The following is a 17,815-nucleotide window of genomic DNA, read 5'->3' as shown; positions in this document are numbered from 1 at the left end:
TCCCCATAATCTCCAGCACATCCCCCAAATATCCCAAGTAATGCGGGGTGCCTGCAGTGCAAATCATCCTCAAGACAGGTCCATGTTCTCCCATTTAGACTGCACCCAAGTCCCTCCCTCCTGTGTGGGACTCTGGACTGCCCTCTGTTGATGCCCCAGCTGCCCCAGTCTTCTGCTCCCAGGGCTGTGGACTGGCTTCCAAAGGGCTTCTGAGAAGCTCACAATAAACTCCTCCCCAAATCTTTGAGGGTCTAAAGGTAGAACCCTGGCCCCTCCCTGGACACCCATCTACAGAAAAGACAGGCTAGGGAGACCTGGGGGTGGTGGGTGGTAGGGTCCTTTAGTAAATAAAATGACCCCGGCAGGGGTGTGAGCCTGAAAGGGCAGAACAGGGTGCCTGGCAGAGTCTGGGGAAGGAGGGACCTCTGTTTATTCCTTTCATTACATGAATATTAACTGAATGTCCACTATGGACCAGGCACTATTTTAGGACCAAGTCCTCCCGTGGAGAGGGGGGAATCTGGCCTTGGGGCAGATCTGAGCAGCACCTGATAGCCCCAGGACCTCCCTTTGCTCCCCTCAGACCTTGCAACCCAAGCTGAAAGAGCTCCCGCCTCCCCCAGGACAGTCTCAGCATGGGTGCCTGCGTCCAGCCTGCCCCCACCTGGGCTGGGATCAGCTCCACCTGGGGCCTGAGCCCAGCCAGGCAACCAAGCGGCTGAAATTCAATCCTGGTGGTGGTTCGCAGGTAACCACAGTTCTAGCCGCGGGGAAACCTGGCTGTGATGGGGAAAGACGGAGAAAGTGACCTTCCTTGCCACCTCCCCTCATGACTAGAAGTGTGGGCACACAGTTTGGTGCCCTGGGGGAGTCCGACCTTGACCAAGGAGGCCAGCAGCAGCTGGGACGGGACCAGGGCTGGTACCAGACTGTCTGTTCCAAGAGGCAGCCCCCTGGTGGGAAACCAGATGCGGTGTGGGAACAGGGAGCTGCCGCTGGGAAGACTGATGAGAGGCAGGACTCTGGAGGCGTGGGCCCTGAGGTCAAACCCCTGGCTTGCCATCTGCAGCGGCCAAACCTTGCGAAAGGCTTCCTTTGTCTGAAATCGTTTCCTCTTCTCAACAACAGGCTGCAGAGTATCTCTGGCACTGGGTAATGTCTATCCTACTGGCCCATGGGCTGAACTCAGCAAAATCTAGTTCCTTTCCTTTGCTAGTCTCACACACACACACCAACACACACATACACATGCACATACACACAGGCCCCAATCTCCGTGGATCTCCTGGCCGGGAGGTTGGGGGGGCCACTCCCCCCGTGGATGAGACGGAGGGCTCATTATCTGAGAGAGGAATCCTTCCCTGAGGATTTCCCGGGGGAGGCAATGAGTACATCCCTGAGACTCTTGCACCATTTCCAGCTCTGAGGATTCATACTGCAGTCTAACTGGCACTGGCTGGTCAGGGACTGTCTTTCTGAACTTTACTTGCCCCTGGTCCCTGGCCATTCGACACCCACCACTACCCATTTCCATCCCTTCCTAAGAAGAGGCAAGAACCAAGACCTCGCCGAGGTCTCAGAAAGGGACCCTCAGGGACTGGCTGAAAGCAAACAGGATCAATGGAAGCAGGAAGAATTAAAGTCAGATTTCAAGTAGAACTTCCTGCCCCAGGAACAGAAGGAGAATCTCTCAGGGAGCCGTAGTATCTTCTGGACAAGGAGACAGACCCAGAGGTGAAGTGACTGTCTAGGGTCACACAGCAGGCAATCGGCTGACCATAACCAAAAGCAAGACTCCTACAGACGGACACCCAGGCCAGGGTGCCTGCCAGGGCCCCAGCTGTCTCTCAGGGGACAGAAATGGTGGAGGCAGAGAGAGAGAGAGAGAGAGAGAGAGAAGGAGGGAGAGTTGGGGCAGCCCAGCTGGCTCGCCTCCCAACCTCCTGGGCCCTGGGGAGTTTTCCAGTCTCTGGAGGAGAACAATCCATCCCCTGCCTCTCCCTCTCCCCCTCCCCCACCATCGCCCGTACCCAGGCCCACGCTGAGGCGATGACCCAAGTTAAGGAAAAAGAGCCAACCCCCCGCCAAGACCCTTGCGTCCCTGGCTCGCCCCATCTCCAGTATCAGCCCCTGACCTTCCTCACTGGATTCCCAGCCACAGCGGCCACTGGGAGAGCCTGTGCTTCCGGCCGCTTGAGTACCTGACCCCGCTTTCCCAGACTCGGATGTGGGGCCCAGGCAGCTCAGCTCGTCTCTGATAGGCACCTGGGTCCTCTGCCACCGGGACATGGGAGTGGGGCTGTGTACACACAGCTCCAGATGCTGGCACAGCTGTGCCGGGAGAATGGTGGCTTTGGTAACTTCGGAAAGGGGCCAGGAAGCGTGGGACCCCGGCCCAGACGAGGGAGGGGCCAGCAATGTTCTGAGGGCTCCTGCGGCTGAAGGCCAGTGGGGGTGGCCGGGGTGGGTGGCGAGGAGACAGAGGTGGGACCTACAGGCCGAACGAACAGCATTTCAGGGAGCCCCTGAGCAGGAGCGGACAGACCCTTGCTGCCAGGGGAGCAGAGTCCTGTGTTCAGAGGGGACCACCAGACTGTTCCCCAAAGAACAGCTGAAGGAACTGGAGGGCTCAACCCTGAGACCATCCAAATCTCCTGGAGAAAGCTGTCCCATCTGCGGGCCCCTTGCAGGCCCTCTCCCTGCGGCCGGGCAGCAGGAGCTGCGGCAGGCACTCATGTCTGCGAGCCTCAGTCTCTTCACCTGTAAAATGGCAACAGCATCTTGTTTTCTGTTTTTTTTTTTTTTAAGATTGTATTGATTTATTTGAGAGAGAGAGAGACAGAGACAGAGATAGCGACAGAGCATGAGTGGGGAGGAGAGGGAGAAGCAGGCTCCCCGCTGAGCAGGGAGCCCGTTGGGATGCGGAGCTCGATCCCAAGATCCTAGGATCATGACTGGAATCGAAGGCAGACGCCCAACCGACGGAGCCACCCAGGCGCCCCTCGTTTTCTGGCTTTGACATTGGAACCACATAAACATATTATATAATTGAAACATAAAGTTAAATTTGGAATAATTAAATTAATTTTAGACTAAATTAAAAAGCAGAATAGGGATGCAATGCCTAAAAATCTAAAACAAGGTGAAACAAGGGCCCATGATTGTATGTGAAGCTGGAGGCAAAGCCACAGGGAAGAATTTTCTTTCAGGTGATTATAAAACTCAGCATGTTGACTATTCATCCCTAAGAACGAAAAGAACCATGAAGAAATCATAATGTTGGCACTGGTATTGCAAAAGGTACTACTTACTGCGATAAAGCAAAGAAGTAATTATAGGAATGGTGTTCAGAACGAAGAGTTTCAGTGTGAGAAAAGGAGTTAAGCCAAACTGCTAATCTCTCGTGTGAACTGAAGATAACAGTGTGAAGTCACGATTTGTATGTCTGCAGAAAAGGCTTCGAAGCAGTGACCCCTCCCTCCCCCCACCCAGTGACGCTGAGTGTTCCTGGGGCCTAGACTATCCTCTGTTTCCCAGTAACGCAGGGTTGTGGTCTCTAAATGGTACCTTCCGCTCCCAAGAACCAGGTCTTTTTGGAGATGCCCCAGTGAGGGGAGGCACAGCTTGTCACGCTTGTGAATCAAGGAAGTTTTGAGACTCAGGTCAGGCTCATGTCCAAAGGACCCAGTAGCCACCTTCCACCGGCCAGGATGACATGTCAGCATTAAAATGAATCATGATGGGGCGCCTGGGTGGCTCAGTTGGTTAAGCGTCTGCCTTCGGCTCCGGTCATGATCCCAGGGTCCTGGTATCAAGTCTCGTGTCAGGCTCCCTGCTCAGCGGGGAGCCTGCTTCTCCCTCTGCTCCTCCCCCTGCTTGTGCACGTGCTCTCTCCCTGACAAATAAATAAGATCTTTAAAAAAATAAATAAAGCACACACATAAGTGTTCATGTACTCAATGTATTTTCAAAAATAAAATGAATAATGACCATAAGAGATTGAAGCATATCAAATCTATAAAGTCTAAGAGTTCATCATGATACTAAAAAAGAAAATCTCTGGTCACCTTTGGACATTGATGAGGCACCGACTCACAACTGTGAAGATTAAGAGGGTGTATCAGGCCCTGTTGGTGCCCACCCGTGTCCTCTTAGCGGTCACCTCAACAGACCAAAGGCTGCTGACTGCCTGAGGACATCTTCTGCTGGACAGGTGGACAGCAAGTCAGACGTGCACAGGAGTTAACGGCCTGGAAACAGCCTCAGCCAGTGACAGAGGGGGAGCTGGTAGACCAGAGCCCCAGCCCCCCTCAGGTGGAAGCAGTGCGAGGCAAGCCCCCCGGTCTCCCCTCACCCCCAGCAGCTTCGAGCTCCAGCTGGGCACAGTTGGTACCTGTCCCAGGTGTTGGGACTGTTCACTCTATGACCTGTTGGATTCCTTCCCTCCCCTGTCTCACTGTCCTATCAAGATCTGGGGATTCAGAGCCACCAAGTCACAAGCACACGTGGTGGGCACAGCAGTGATCCCCAGTGGGACGTTTGTGATCGGGTGTGAGTGTGCTCAGAGGGCTCGGCAGTACGAGAGCAGGAAGCCAGACCCCCATGGGCCCTATGGCTGTGGTGCCCCTGCCTTGCTCTCAGCTCACCTGTAACCTCACGGGGTGCCTCTGTGATCAGGCTTCAGGGCAGGAAGAAGCCCAGGCCTGCTTCATGGACGGGTCACTCTGATCACCGATGTGAGCTGAACCGGGGGGAGGTTCCGAGCAGCACGCTAGCCACCCTAGTTTGCAGGGGGAGGGGTATGTAGGACTCTTGGGCAGTGGCACATGGCTGGGCTGGCTGGTCAGGCCAGGAAAGGGCATGACAGGAAGGTGGGAGATAAGGAAGTTGAGGGAGAGCTGTGGATGGCCTTGCAGGAGCGGGCACTGTTCTATGGCAGTCCCACTCACAAGCATTCACAGCCAGGGGGACAGAATAGCCAGCCTTTGTCCTCCCTCCCCCCCTCCCCCACCCCCGGGCCAGCACCCGCACGAGGTCTGTGAATGGCGTGGTTATGGCAGTGGATAGAAGTCGGCACGGCTCCCTCTCTCCAGGGCCGATCTAGCAACCGCTGCGGCTGGATGCTTAGCCCGTGAGCAGCACAGACGGGTGCTGAGCCCTCAAGCGGTCCCATCCCTCAAGGAGATCAACCAGCCACTGGAAAGCATGTTGACTACAATGTACCTCTTTCAATCTGGATTGGGGAACACTATCTCCTTCCTGGGGTTGGGCACATTCTGGATATGGATTTACCTTCCCTGCCCAAGTGCCTTGGCCAGTACCCATATCCAAGGACACAAAGGAAATGGTTTATCCCTATGAGATCCCACAGAGTATCACCTCTAACCAAGGGGATCCACTTGACAGTGAAGGAAATGTGACAATGGGCACAAGTCCGCAGCATCCATTGGCCCTGCCATAAACCACAACACCTCAAAGCTGCCAACCCCGGGGGGACATGGGTATGGCCTCTTTGCAGCACATCTAAATTCAGCTTGGGGGGAACATCATCTGGGATCAGGGCACTGGACTTTAAAATGCAGTCTACATTTTGAACCAATGCCATTATATGGTGCTGTAGCCCGGATGGCTAGAAATTGTGGGTACAGGAACCAAGGGATGGAAAGAGCCATGAGCTTCTCACCATCAGCCCCAGTGACCCACTAGGGGAATTCGTGCTTCCCATCCCTATATCTTTAGGCTCTGTAGGACTAGAAGCCCTAGTAGGGTGGGAGATGTGTCTGCCAGGGGTCACGGTAAGGGTACCACCAAACCTAAGGTGCTAGCAGCCTCTGGGTCCCTTTGGGAACCTCATGCCAATTCACCAACAGGCAAAGAAAAGAGTTATACTGGCAAAGGGCGCCTGGGTGGCTCAGTTGGTTAAGCAACTGCCTTTGGCTCAGGTCATGATCCTGGAGTCCCGGGATTGAGTCCCGCATCAGGAGTCCGCTTCTCCCTCTGACCCTCTTCCCTCTCATGCTCTCTATCTCTCATTCTCTCTCTCTCTCAAATAAATAAATAAAATCTTAAAAAAAAAATTCTTAAAAAAAAAGAGTTATACTGGCAAAGACGTTTGCTCTTTTTTTTCTTTTTTCTTTTTAATTTATTTGAGAGAAAGAATGAGAGAGATAGAGCACATGAGAGGGGGAAGGGTCAGAGGGAGAAGCAGACTCCCCGCCGAGCAGGGAGCCCGATGCGGGACTCGATCCCGGGACTCCAGGATCATGACCTGAGCCGAAGGCAGTCGCCCAACCAACTGAGCCACCCAGGCGCCCAAGACGTTTGCTCTTGATTAGCCCATGTCCAGTGGGAAGCATGACCGCGGGTGCAGAATGCTGGCCTGTCGAAGGCATGGGAAGGAAAGGCCCTCGGGGGTGAAGGTCCGGGCTTTTCTACTGTGAGAGCCCCGCAGACAACAGAGGAACCGTGGAGGAAGGAGATGGGGAATATCGGTATTGGTCACAGCCCAGCCGCCGCCCTGAGGACTCAGTGAAAGGGCAGAGTGGACACGGGGACACATGGATCTGAGCGGTATGGAGGGTGGACTGCAACCGTGACCCGACCCTCCAGCACCCAACCCCACAGGCCGACGGCGACACCTGTGACTCTGCCTGAGGGCTTTTTTCTGGCCGTGGGAGCCTGTGGGCGCTGAGCTAGCCAGCAATGCTGATGGGTCAGTGCTCCCCGAAGCAGCCCTCAACTTTCAGACAGGAGGCCCACACCTATGACCCCACTGTCTTTGCCCGTCAGGTGGGATCCTCTGGGACAGACTCCACACCGCCTTCCAGGGCTCCCCAGCAAGACGGGACCAGCCACTCTGCCCGCTCTGTCTCACACCCTTCCTTGGCTTCCTCCCCACTCCGGCCTTGTGTCTCCAGCCCCCCAGGGGGGCCTCTTAGCATGACCCCCCAAATAAACTGCTCATACTGAAAGCCTTGACTCGACATCTGGTTTTAGGGAACCCCACTGTCTTAGCTCAGGCTGCTGTAACAAGTTACCAGGGCCTGGAAAGTTTAAACAACAAACACGTGTTTCTCTCAGCACTGGGGGCCAGCAGATCTGGTGTCTGGTGAGGGCTCGCTTCCTGCCCTGCAGACGGCGGCCTTCCCACCAGAGTCACCTGTGGGGGAGCACAGGGAGAGAAGCAAGCTCTCCCGAATCCCTTCTTATAAGGGCAAGACTGTCATCATAGGATTACCTCCCAAAAGCCCCATGTCCAAAACCATCATACTGGGGACTAGGGCTTTAACATATGGATTTGGGGGGATGCAAACCTTCATTCCGTAGGCACCTAGCTAAGACTTATGGGAGAGAATCAGGCGTTGATCCTACCTTTCCTGAATGGATCTAAGTCAGGGTGACAATCATCAATGAGGGACATTTTTCTTTATGGAAGAGTTCACAGCTAATCATAGAGGAAGGAAGAATGACAAAATTAGAATGTCTCTATTTTGTGTTCCTAATGAAATAATGCATCCAGACAATGATCACCAGTAGCCATTAGATAAAAATGTGTGGGTGTACTGGGTCAGGTGGTGGCCACAAAAAGATATGTCCGCCTCCAAATCCCTGAAACCCGTGAATGTTAACTTGTTTGGAAAAAGGGTCTTTGTGGATGTAACTCATTACGTGAATTTATTCCCGAAAGTCAGTCAATGGTTTTGAGATGAGCTCATTCTGGATTAGCCAGGTGGGGTAAATCCAATGACAAGTGTCCTCAGGAAGGACAGAAGAAGAGGAGACCCAGACACACAAAGAGGAGGAAGCAATGTGACCACAGACAGACAGAGATAGGAGCAATGCAGCCGGAGACACCAAGGAATGCCACCTGCCACCAGAAGAAGGAAGAAGGAAGGAAGAATTCTCCTCAGCATCTACAGAGGGAGGGCCACACTGCCAACACCAGGAGTGTGGACTTCCGGCCTCCAGACCAGTAGAAGAATACATTTCTGTTGTCACAAGCCATCATGTTCGTGGTAATTTGTTGCAACAGCCATAGGCAACTGGCCCAACAAGGAACTTTGTAATGAATCGATCAGGCCGACAGCAGCAGAATTTACTGATCAACCGTAGCATCGACAACCAGACGCCGTGTGCCTTCTGATGTGACGAAAGAGGAAACATACAGTCTTACTTATGAAATACTCCTGGGAGAAAAAGTGAACGTACGTTTAATCAAACTTCTAAATATAATGACAGGGGACAGAGGAACATGTGAAATGACACTACAAGGATACACTCAGCCCGATCTAGCATGTGGGAGACTCGAGAGGAAAACAACCCAGTTTCCTAAACAAACAAACAAACAAACAAAATGGCATAGAAAACATGAAGGAGGAAGAAGTATTACAATTTAAAAGATATTTTTAAAAAAAATTAACCAAGGGGCGCCTGGGAGGCTCAGTTGGTTGAGCGTCCAACTCTTGATTTCGGCTCAGGTCATGATCTCAGGATCCCGAGATCGAGCCCCACCTGGGGCTCCGCGCTCAGCGAGGAGTCTGCTTGAGATTCTCTCTCTGCCCCTCCACCTGTTTGCGTGAGCTCACTCTCGTTCTCTCTAAATGAATAAATAAAATCTTTAAAAATAAATAAATAAAAATTAACCAAGAAAAATTCACCAAATGCAATGAGTAGCCCTTACTTGGATCCTGGTTTGGGCAAATCAACTATTTTTTAGACATTCAAGGGAAATTGATCATGAAGTATATATTAGATAATGTCAGTTGAGGGGGGATGTGATAATGGAATTATGGTTATTTTTAAAAGTCACTATATGTTAGAAATACATAGTGAGAATTAACAGGTGAAATAATAGGCTGTCTGAGATTTGCCTTAAAATACTCCAGCACAAACGAACACAAGGGAGGGAATTCATGAAACCAGAAGGTGGACTTTTGAAATGGTCAGGCTGGATGATGAAGTGGTCCACTATCCTAGTCTCTCTCTTTTTGCATATGTTTGAAGTTCTCCATAATAATAAAATAATAATAATAATAATAATAATAAATTGTAATAGCAGTGTGGAGAATAGTTGTAAAAATTAGTAGGCATGTGTTTTCGTGGGTGGAAAAACAAGGCTTTGCAGCAAATGGAAAGTTCCTGTGACCATTTCCCATCTGGTCTCTGGACAAAGTTGAGGGCATTGTACAGAAGGAAAGCCATCTTCCTTCAGGGAAGCTGTGGGGCCCAGCATCTTGACTTTCTGGGGCTCTGACTCCATAACAGACCAGAACTTAGAAAACCCAGAAGGGCCGTGGAGGAGGAGGTGGCTGCCAGCATGTTCCAGAATCTAGGCTGCCGCCCTCAGTGCCTGTCTGTGGTGGAGCTGGGGCTGGTCCTGTAGGGACAGTTGCCGGTTTACTTCTAGGCCTGAGTAGGGTTGCTCTTTCCTGCCCCCTTGTGGTTGAGCGAAGCCGTGCAATTAGTTCTAGAGAAACGGTTGTCAACAGAACAGACAGGTGTCTGGGCCAGAGCTATTCACTGCGGATGTAAGACCTCCCAGAGCTCTTTCTACTTTTTCCTTCCGGTGTGGTGATTGGCAGCGTTGGAAGGTGGCTGCTCTATCAGCCTGGGTCCCTGAATAACTAAGAAGAACCCCCTTGTTGACCACGATGCACAGGTAGCCTAAGGGAGAAATGATCTTGTTTTAAGCCACTGCTGTTTGGAGGTTGTTACCACAGCATGGCTGAGTGTATCTTGATGAACACAGCGCCATACAGCAACCAATCCTACAGGCTACCTGGGAAGAACCCCAATAATAATTATTGTTGATGCTCTGTTACCATTAGTGTTACCATAATAATCATCAATTATTACAGGCACCATTCACAAGAGCCTCTATTGTGTGCCAGGCACATGGTGCCCCGCACATTGTTTCAGTTACCCCTCGGGGCAAACTCCAGAGGCAGATATTCGTATCCCACAGCCAAGAAGAGGAAAGCAGAGCTTACGAACTGCCACAGATTCTCCGCTTGCAGTGTGAGAGTTACTGAAGATGCCGTTTGTTCCTTTATATAAAATCCCACGGGATGAATTCTCTTTAGCAAGAACCCTCCTGGAAAGCAATTTCACGACATGTATCAAGCAAAGTTCGTACCCTTTGCTCCAGTAATCATTCACCAGCCCAAGCTTGTGGTGGAGTTAGATTGCTTGAACAGTAAAATGAATAAACAAACTAATCAATTAATTAAAATAACATATATACTAGAGAAAAACGAATTAATGGTATTTGAGCTTGTCTCTTGAGTTACTGGTACGTTTCCTTGAGCCAGATGTTAATGCTCCTGGTGCGTCCGTCCGCCTCTCGCCTAGGGGGTGGCGAGGGCACATCAGGTATCAGCCCCGCGGTGGGCTCGGTGGCGGGGCTGCTGGCCGCCTCCTCCCTGCGCAGGGTCGGTCTCCCGTCAGCTGAACAGTGGTTTGAGTTTCCTGTACAGGACCGGAGACTGGCAGGATACAAACACATTCCTAAATACGTTTAGGTTCATCTTTGTTGGTTCTGTCGTGCGCTCCGGGAGACTGGAACCAGAGTCTCAGGTGGGTGCGTAGCGCCCCCGCGTGGGGCCCGGCGCAATAGCACCCGCGTTCTCCCACGTCCACGCCTGGCTAGGCTGCCCGCGGTGCCTGCAGTCCCCCCGCTCCACCTGTGGGGCCCCCTACCCACAATCCCCACGGTCCGGCAGGCTCGCCCCCAGAAGCAGGAGCCCCACCTCTGACCGCCTACCTCGGCGCGCGGCCGGCCGGCCGGGCCCGAGACAGCCCCACCCCCTCCACCCCCCCACCCCCTCCACCCCCCCCACCCCCCTCCACCTCCGACTAGACGCAGAAAGTCCTCAAGTTACTGGGCTGCTGGGCACAGAAGTCGGTTAATGCCCTGGGGCGCCGGTCCGCCCCCAGCAGCGGCCGCGGGCGCGCGCGAACGGCCGCCGGCCGGGCGGGATCCGTGCGTCCGAGGTCCCGCCAGGCATCGCCACCTCCCCTCCGACGCGCGGCCCGCCGGGACCCCCGGCCGGGGCGGACTACGGGACGGGGACGGCGGCGGTCCTACTCCGAGTAGCAGTAGGTCCCGAAGGCCGCCTGCTGGGCTCGCGGGAAGCCGAAGCTGCGCACGCCCGGGTCCGGGAGGCCGCCGCAGCGCGGCCGCGGCGACGTGATGGGGAAGCGCACACTGCCGTCCGCCAGCCAGCCGCCGTCGCACTGGTCCAGCCCCGAGAACTTCCAGGCGGCGTAGAGGTGCCCGACCTTGGCCACCGTGGCCCCGCGCCGCCTGCACGCCGCGTGCGCTTCCGACAGCGTCAGCCGCCCGGGCACAAAGAACACGTGGCCTGCGGAGCGGGCCGCGTCACCACCACCCGCCCGGGCCGAAGCCTCCCCGGGACCGAGGCGGGGTCGCGGTGGGGCGGGGGGCGGGAGAGGGGGGAGCCTGGCGGGCGCGGCGACGGAGGCACCACGCGCGGTCTCGACGGCGAGGCCGCGCCCCCTCCGGACGCGCGCATCTCGCCCCGAGCGGCGTTCTCCAGACCTGCCCCGCGTCCGCGTCGGAGCCGCAGGCGCGGGCTCTCATCCCCGCTCCGCCGCCCGCCTGCCTCCCCGCGTCCTCACCTGCGGTCATGGAAGTGAAGCAGAAGGCGTCGTAGCGGTCGCGCTTCCGGTCGCGGGGCCCGTAGCTGCGGATCCCCGGCCGCCCCGGGCCGCCGCACGGGGCGCGCGCCGTGAGCACCGGGTAGCGCACCGAGCCCTCGAGCAGCCAGCCCGCGTTGCACCAGTCCAGGCCCTCGGTCCACGCTGGCGGGCAGGGGGAGACGGGGTCCGGGGTTAGAGGGGTCCCCTCAGAAGCCTGCCCGGAGCTCGCCCCCCCGCGGGGCCGGGTCCATCCCGGAGAGGCCTGGGCGGGGCGCGGGGCGGCCGCTCACCCTGGTACAGCTGCGCGTAGGTGGCCAGACGCCCGTCCTGCTCCTCACACGCTTGTTTCGCCTCGTAGTAATTGAACTGGTACCGGCCCCGGCTGGGCTGGTACGGAAACACCACACCTGGCGGGAGGCGGACATCCTGGAGAGGGCCGGCGGACCGGGGAGGGGCTGGGGGACCCCGGCAGCGGGCGGGGGGAGCCCTGGGAGACCCGGGCTGGGGCGGCCAAAGCCCCGCAGGAGAGGAGGGGGCGGCGAGGAACCCAAGGGCCTTACCCTCCAGGCGCAGAGTCAGCGCCACGCTCTCGTCCTCGATGCCATTGATAAGCTCACAGCGGTACCTGCCCTCGTCCTCCAGGCGCACGCCCTCGATGACCAGGGAGGCGTCCAGCCGATGCCCCCTCCGCATCCTGGCGCGACCCCCCAGGGGCCCGTAGCCCCGGGCTTGCAGGCCGTTGGTGATGAGGATCAGAGTTTCCCGGAGCTCCCCCGGCTCCACTTTGCTCCAGCGTACCTTGTAGCTGGGAGGCGGGGCGCCCAGGACGCAGGGCAGCGTGGCCGTGGCCCCACGACGAGAGTGAATGACCTCGTGGATGGGGGGCAGGAGGTAGTGGGGGCCAGGGTGGGGTGCTGAGCAGAGGGGGCCACAGTGGCAGGAACCCCCTGACCCCCACTGCAAGTGCCCATCCAGACTCTACTCCCCAGACTCCTCCAACCGTCTCCTCCATGGCGCACTCAACAGTGGCCCTCCCTGAGCACCTCCAACGGCTGCCCCATCCATTTCCCCCACACCTGTAGCCTCTCCCCCCACCGTTCCCCAAATTCTGGGCGGGGCTGAGGTCTTACCTGTGTCCCCCAGGGCTTTGTGGAAGATGGCGAAGGCCCAGAGGAGAAGGAAATGGCAGAGTGTTGGGAGACTGAGCGGGCCTGGCATGATGGCGAGTCAGCCCAGCACCGTCTGCAGGGCACAAAGAGTGGGCATTTCTTGGGACTAGGAATGGGGGGAGGCAGCAGGGTTGGAGATGAACTCCCATCCAGTAGGGATCCCTTAGAGGGGACTGTCCAGCTGGAAAGCGTGGGGGCAGAGCAGGGGGCTGGAAGAGGCCAAAGGAAGGTGATAGGGGAAGGGGCAGTAACAAACTCCCTTCCCCCAGGCCTCCCGGGCCGTCCCCCTTCCGCCCCTCCCTTCAGACGCCAGGTCCAGAGTTGGCGCCGCCTCCCTGCCCCGACCCGTCACAGGTGCTGCCTCCGGAGGCCCGCCACCAGGTCCGCCGCCACAGTCTTTCACCTCTCCCAACTCCGTCCTCCAGAGGAGCCAGAGCAAACGCGATCTTGTCACTCTCCTGCTTAAAGCACTGGCCCCCTTTGCCCCGAGGATAAATTCTGGTCTCCTAACCGCGGCTTGCAGGGCCCTCTGGGATCCCGCCTCTCCCTGTGCCTTCCCCATTGCCTCCACCTGCTGTGCCCTCAGCACTGTGTTCCAGACACCTTGGACTTCGGGCTCCAAAAGAGTCCGAATTCACTCTCACCTCCTTCTCCCAGGCGTCACTGTGGGCCTCACCTCCTCTGGGAAACCCCTCCTCTTCCCTGGTTGGCCACACTGTAGTGCGCCGTGACCTGCGCTTCTGGGTCCCCTGCTGCACCGGCCTGGGCACTCGTTCTTGGAAGTGCTTTTGTTAGCGGCTGAACTAGCAGTGCGGTTTTGAAAGTAATACCTATGCACTGTAGACTGTATCAGGGAGGCTTCCGGTGATTATAGTTACAGAACTAATTCCAAACACAGTTTTCTATTTCAGTAGTGTATTTCCCCCTTTTTCTTTTCTTTATTAGACTCCATGCCCAATGTGGGGCTCGAACTCACGACCCTGAAATCAAGAGTCGCAGGCTCTGCAGACTGATCCAACCAGGCGCCCCCCGATTTTTTCCTTCTTTATTGTTATCTGTTCTTTATCAACTTTACCATTTTTTAAAAATAGGGCTGAGGACACCTTAACCTAGCTTTACTCGGTTTCCAGCCCTGATTCTTCCAAGTGCTAACTGCGTGACTTTGAACGAGTTATTTACTCCTCTCTTCCTCAGTGTCCTCATCAGTAAACATGCGGATAATAATTCCCACCTATCTCACCGAAGGAACACGCGTAAAATGCTTAAAATCGTGTATGGTATGTAGTAAGTGCCATGTATGTGTTAGCGATTATCTGCAGCACCCGGCATAGTTCCTGGCACACAGTAGGTGCTAAATAAATGTGTGTGCATGTTAATGAATGAGCCCACACTAAGGATTCTGGGAAGGTGAGCTGGGACGTGGGGAGAGTCGGAAGCCAAGGGGCTGAGCCCCTCCTCCTGCAACTGAAGGTGCGCCCCGCCTGCCCCGGGAGAAATGGGGGCTGGGCTCCGAGGGCTTCCCAGCCGCTAGAGGGAAGGTACCTGGGCGGGGACACGCCCTGTGCACCTGTGCCCGCCGGCCTGGTGAGAAGGGGCGGGGGGTGTGGGGGGCACCCACCGGGAGACCTGCGTGAGACCGCCCCGCACTTCCCACGCGTATCTTGCATTTACTCCTCTCAGCAAGGACGTGAGGTGGGAATGATTACGCGGCCCCTTTTACTCCTGCTTGAAGTTGTACAAGTTATAGGAGACTTGAGTGAGGTCACACAGCTAGTAAGAGGAAGGTTTGCTGGGATTTAAACCCGGATTTGACCGCAGGCTCAAGCTCTTTCTTAACCGCTGGGCTGTATTTCTGTATTTCAAAGCAGGCACACACGTACCCTCTTTGTAGCCCTTGCAGAGAATGAGAAAGCAAACAGGCCCAGTGCCTACCTGCTAGAAGCCGGTCTCTTCACAGAGATGGGAGCGACAGGGACTGGCTGCTTTTTGTCCTGCTCCAGGAAGAGGTCCCAGTGAAGGAGGTGCCTGGGCCCCAGGCAGGTCCAAGCACCTTAGAGCCCTGCGACTTGGGCACCTGATCAGTGCGGTCTCTCCTTTGAGGAAGGGCTTCTGCCCTGAGCTCACAGAAGCAGCCAAGGTGCTGAGAAAACTTTTCCACCTGTCAGTCCACCAAGCCAGGCTAAGTGACTGGTGTCCAGCCTGTGACCCAGCGCTATATCTGCACTGCTCACTGTCCTGGGCCTGGGGAAGATGTGGGGCTTGGGTCCAGGGGTGGGGACCCCCGAGGGGATGGAGTGAAGGAGGCACCCAGGAAAGATTACCTGGAGGAATGTGGAGGGTGGGGTGCCTCGTTTCTCCTAGGTGTTCTTGGCCCGGAGAAGGAGCCGACGGACTGGTGGGTATGAAGACGTGGGGCCGCTGTGTGCGAGGATGACTGCGGATGAGCTCACAGACCCGTGGTCAAGCTCCCGCAGTCTCTGCATTTCTACATGGGCCTCATCCAAGCAGCACCCCCTTGCCCCCACAGAGTCCTCACCTCTGTCCTCCGGAGCCTGGGTGTGCATTGCCTGTGGGAAGAGGCTCTCAAGGTGGGAACCAGACTTCCAGGACCTCCGGCGGCTTCAAGAAACTGGACCCCTTCTGTCCAGCCCCCTGTCTGTCCATCTGTCTGTCCTTTCCTTTTCTGGCCCCACCCCATCGGAAACACAATTTCTCATTGTCTCTGTCTTTCCCCCTATTGTTGAATAACAGGGGCCCTTTCTTTATCCTGTGGGCAAAGGCAACGAAATGTCAACAGCTGGGGATGTGGGATGCAGGACCGGCTGGCACACACCACCGGAAAAAGGGCCTAGGTCGGGGCAGGCTCCGAACAGGATGGACATCCCCAGGGAAAAGAGAGTGGGGTGGGGGGCATGGTTGGTGAGAAGGTTGAAATGGGGCCCCTTCCATCCTCAAGCTTCAAGCCTCGGGAGGGATTTGGTGTGAGGCCAGGGATGGCTGGGCTCCGGGGAGGGCAGTGTGCATGCTTGGAATTGCAGTGGGAGAGACGGCAGGCAGGTTGGCAACAAGGAGGGGTCTCTGTGGCTGGGAGGGAAATGGGAATTTCTGAGAAGGATTTTGGAAAGCTCTCCAAAAGAAAGGTCAGCTCATTTGTCCCACCACCTCTTAGTGTCAATTCTCAAGAGAAGGGAGGTCCTTAACCTCCCTGGGTGGGAACACACATCTCCACAGTCTTCCCTGGCGTCTAAGCTCTTGCTGGAGTCCACGCTCACTGTTCAAACCTTTCTGTCGAGGTACAACGTCCATGTACATGCAAGGAGCACAGATCTTGCGCAGACAGCTCAGTAATGTTTACACGTGTACACGCCATGGAACTAACCTCCAGATCAACATACGGAACATTTCTAAAGATTTTTTTATTGGGGCACCTCGGTGGCTCAGTCGGTGAAGCGTCTGCCTTCGGCTCAGGTCATGGTCCCAGGGTCCTGGGATCAAGTCCCGCATCGGGCTCCCTGCTCAGCGGGGAGTCTGCTTCTCCTCTGGCCCTCCCCCCTGCTTGTGCTTTCTCTCTCTCTCTGTCAGATAAATAAATAAACTCTTTTTAAAAAGAATTTTTTATTTGAGAGAGAGAGAGCAGGAGTGGGGGAAGGTGCAGAGGGAGAGAATATTCAAGCAGACCCCTACTGAGCACAGAGCCCCACACGGGGCTCAATTCCACAACCCATGAGATCAGGACCTGAGCCGAAACCAACAGTCAGATGCCTAACTGGCTGAGCCACCCAGGTGCTCTTTATACAGAGCATTTCAACAGCCAGGATAAGCCTGTTTCTTTTTTGGTTGCTGTCAGTGCAGAGGGAGGACTCCCTCCAGGAATAACCATTTAGAAACGGTTCCAGCTTCCAATCGCCTCGCAGCCTTCTTTTCTCTCCACCTGGCAGCCCTATATCAGTAGCTTCGCATTATTAAGATCATGCGCTTTTGGAACCGGAGGGGACCTCAGGACACCTAGCTTCTTCGGGCACCTGACAAAGAGGAGGCGCCAGGTGGGGGAGGGACAAGCCTGCACGGAAGGCAGCAGTGGAGTCAAGCCTGGGACTTGCTGCTGTTCCCGCTCATCCCTCTTCGTTGTCTCCCCTGGATTCTCCAAGTCAGGGAGCTGCAGGGCTTTTTGCCAGGGCCACATCTCACAACAGGGAGCCCACCCCACCTGCACGCGCTCCTCCGGGGTTTGATGGAGCATCTTCCCTCTCCTCCATCACTGTTCTCGGGCTGTCCCTCCTCCTCCCAGAGCAGAGAAGACAAACAGCCCCTGTCTCAGGGCCAGGACACCCTGATCCCGTGCATCTCATTGGCCTCCACCCAACTCAGACAAACAGCCTCCCGCAGAGAGGGGGGCACAGAGGCTCTGCCACCACCCCAGGCTCACTCCCACCCTCCTTTCTCCCCAGATCACTTCTGAAGGAGGGTTTGGAAGCCACAGGTATATGAACTGATAAAAGGCTGAGTGTGGCAGGGAGGAAGGCCTGGAGCTCTTTGATGGAGGCAGAAAGGACCCTGAGAGGACGGAGTGGGGAAGGACCAGACCGGGACCACGAATACATGTGTGTTGGACAGCCAGATGGCACTCACTTTGCTCAAGGGCACTTTCATCTCCGTTCCCCCCCCCCCAACTCAGTTCAGCAGGAGGGCAGGTGCTGGGCTTGCTCTCCTGAGTGGAGGTCTTTGCCACTGCCTCTACCAACTGAGCTGGGGGGCGGGGGGGGAGGGTGGTACGGGGATGATCCAGTCCAAGCATGGAGTCCTGACTTCTCTTCCTCTAACACCCAGACTTGGCTTCCGGCCTCCAGGCAGCGTCAGCTGACCAACCTTCTTGATCCCTGCTGATGGCAAGCTAGTCCCAGTTTACTATCGGGATTTTGCACGAGGGACGGAGAATGTTGGCAAGATGGCATTTTAGGGGGGGTTGCAGGGAGAGGCTGGGGGTG

At 55.9% G+C, this 17,815-nt stretch overlaps 1 protein-coding gene and 1 long non-coding RNA gene across 3 annotated transcripts; both read right to left on the bottom strand.

Annotated features, from left to right (window-relative positions):
• Nucleotides 1-8,173: 8,173 nt before the first annotated feature.
• LOC113931822 lies at nt 8,174-10,822 on the bottom strand. The gene is made up of 2 exons (XR_003522877.2): nt 9,990-10,822; nt 8,174-9,663 (listed from the first exon to the last, which is right to left on the bottom strand). It is a non-coding gene; the product is annotated as an uncharacterized LOC113931822 (long non-coding RNA).
• Nucleotides 10,823-10,846: 24 nt separating this feature from the next.
• Nucleotides 10,847-15,501, bottom strand: HAPLN2 (hyaluronan and proteoglycan link protein 2). 2 transcript variants are annotated; one of them, XM_027612432.2, is made up of 8 exons: nt 15,367-15,501; nt 15,152-15,248; nt 14,763-14,821; nt 12,792-12,903; nt 12,222-12,575; nt 11,952-12,068; nt 11,641-11,823; nt 10,847-11,363 (listed from the first exon to the last, which is right to left on the bottom strand). In XM_027612432.2, exons 4-8 carry the CDS (start codon nt 12,877-12,879, stop codon nt 11,083-11,085), a joined length of 1,023 nt encoding a protein of 340 aa, XP_027468233.1. In that variant the 5' UTR covers nt 12,880-12,903; nt 14,763-14,821; nt 15,152-15,248; nt 15,367-15,501; the 3' UTR covers nt 10,847-11,082. The 2 variants fall into 2 exon arrangements, with proteins under 2 accessions (XP_027468233.1, XP_027468234.1); XM_027612433.2 differs by lacking the exon at nt 14,763-14,821.
• Nucleotides 15,502-17,815: the final 2,314 nt, after the last annotated feature.

The sequence above is a fragment of the Zalophus californianus genome, chromosome 10 (assembly GCF_009762305.2).
Source record: "Zalophus californianus isolate mZalCal1 chromosome 10, mZalCal1.pri.v2, whole genome shotgun sequence".
Classification (NCBI taxonomy): Eukaryota; Metazoa; Chordata; class Mammalia; order Carnivora; family Otariidae; genus Zalophus; species Zalophus californianus.
This window is presented reverse-complemented; position numbering and strand designations above follow the sequence as displayed.